At 41.8% G+C, this 2,209-nt stretch overlaps 1 protein-coding gene across 1 annotated transcript; it reads right to left on the bottom strand.

The window, feature by feature from the left end:
- Positions 1–1,029: 1,029 nt before the first annotated feature.
- On the bottom strand, positions 1,030–1,980 carry LOC149452499 (olfactory receptor 11L1-like). The gene has a single exon (XM_089689247.1). It carries the CDS (start codon positions 1,978–1,980, stop codon positions 1,030–1,032), a length of 951 nt encoding a protein of 316 aa, XP_089545373.1.
- Positions 1,981–2,209: the final 229 nt, after the last annotated feature.

Below are 2,209 nucleotides of genomic sequence, written 5' to 3'. Positions count from 1 at the left end.
ACAAGATATATGAAAATTATTTTTAAAAATACATTTCAAATATTCTGCATGTTGTTAAAAATACATCAGAGACTACAAAAAAAAAAAAGAAAGAGATGGTGGACAGTTACATGAAATGGCTAGAGATCTCTGCCATTACAATCACTTTACATTTCAATGGTTCCACTTCCAGTACTTGAAGCTGTACCTGAGGACTGCACAGTAAGCACCAAAGAACTAATAGGGGCTCCCAGGCCCCAGGTTAAACATTAGGGCTCTTGGGTCAATGTATATGAAACTACTCAGCCTACCAGTTAGTCTTTGGTTTGTGAAACATGCCAGGAAGAAACTCCATAAAATCATGGATAAAGCATACAAATTGAATGGTTTTGATGGGATGTGATGGGTACCTATGGTTTTGATGGGATGGGATGGGTTCCTATGGTTTTGATGGGATGTGATGGGTTCCTATGGTTTTGATGGGATGTGATGGGTTCCTGTGGGTTCCTATGGCTTTGATGGGATGTGATGGGTTCCTATGGGTTCCGATGGTTTTGATGGGATGTGATGGGTTCCTATGGTTTTTATGGGATGTGATGGGTTCCTATGGTTTTGATGGGATGTGCTGGGTTCCTATGGTTTTTGATGGGATGTGATGGGTTCCTGTGGTTTTGATGGGATGTGATGGGTTCCTATGGTTTTGATGGGATATGATGGGTTCCTATGGTTTTGATGGGATGTGATGGGTTCCTATGGTTTTGATGGGATGTGATGGGTTCCTGTGGGTTCCTATGGCTTTGATGGGATGTGATGGGTTCCTATGGGTTCCTATGGTTTTTATGGGATGTGATGGGTTCCTATGGGTTCCTATGGTTTTGATGGGATATGATGGGTTCCTGTGGTTTTGATGGGATGTGATGGGTTCCTATGGTTTTGATGGGATGTGCTGGGTTCCTATGGTTTTGATGGGATGTGATGGGTTCCTATGGTTTTGATGGGATGTGATGGGTTCCTATGGTTTTGATGGGATGTGATGGGTTCCTATGACCTTCATGATGCACTATTAGGCACCTTCACTGTTTTTTTGAGTCTCAAACATTTCCATAAGACGAGACGAAGTTCTTCATTTCTCAAGCTGTAAATTAATGGGTTAAACAATGGGGTCAGCACAGTATACAGTACTGATAGGAACTTGTTTGTATTCAGGGAGTTTCTTTGGTAAGGTACCATATATATTACAATCAGAGGACCATAATACGAAAATACTGAAGCCAAGTGTGAGCTACAAGTGGAAAAAGCCTTTTGCCTTCCGGCAGAAGAGGAGATCCTGAAGATGGTGATAAAAATATACATGTACGTCCAGATAATGAACGAAAATGAAGAGGCCACCACAGGGATGGAGAGTATGACAACTTCTGTTCTCACCACGAAGGTGTCTGAACAAGAAAGGTCCACGAGAGGATCAAAGTCACAAAAGAAATGGTCGATGGTGTTGGGCCCACAGAATTCCAGCTGGCATAGAAGACTTACGGTTATGAGGACAACTGAAAAACAAAGGAACCAAGTGACAGAAACAAAAGTCCGGCATAGTTGGAGGTTCATTATATCTGCATATCTCAAGGGGTTACAGATAGCCGTGTACCGATCATAGGACATTATTGTGAGAAGAGCAGACTCTACACTTCCCGAGGCAATGTAGACGTAGAACTGGACAATGCATCCGGTGAGAGACATGGCGCTACCGTTTCTCAGCAAGACGTGAAGCATGTTAGGGGTAATATTGGTGGTAAACAAGATTTCTGAGATGGAAAGATGTTTGAGGAAGTAAAACATGGGGGATTGTAGCCGTTGGCTTGTAGAGACAAGAGTAATAATGAGGAAATCACCGGCTAAAGTAATTAAATACGCCACGAGAAACAAAGCAAAAAATATGGCATTGCAAGGTCCGCAACTCCTAAAACCAAGAAGAGAAATTTCTGTGATGGTCTTGTTACCCAACATTCTATATCAAGTAAGGTTTTACCAGGCAGTCTATTGGAAGGTTGGGGTCCCTGTGTAATAAAAGAAAATAAGTTGTATAAATACAGCATTTATTATAGATAAAGTGGTAGTAAACTCTCGTTTTATATTTTTACCGACAGGCAAGCCCATAATAAAGCTTCCCTGTCGGTCCAATGAATAGCTCCTAAAGATTCAACGTTCAGGAGATACTCTACAGAGCAGCAGCCAG

The sequence above is a fragment of the Staurois parvus genome, unplaced genomic scaffold (assembly GCF_062004578.1).
Source record: "Staurois parvus isolate SC_StPar_1 unplaced genomic scaffold, SC_StPar_1.0 ptg000470l, whole genome shotgun sequence".
In the NCBI taxonomy this organism is placed as follows: domain Eukaryota; kingdom Metazoa; phylum Chordata; class Amphibia; order Anura; family Ranidae; genus Staurois; species Staurois parvus.
Note: the sequence above shows the minus strand (reverse complement) of the source record. Positions and strands in the feature narration are given on the sequence as shown.

Bases quoted from the DNA above. Each gene is read 5' to 3' on its own strand.
- LOC149452499 (XM_089689247.1), bottom strand. From the start codon at position 1,980: ATGTTGGGTAACAAGACCATCACAGAAATTTCTCTTCTTGGTTTTAGG.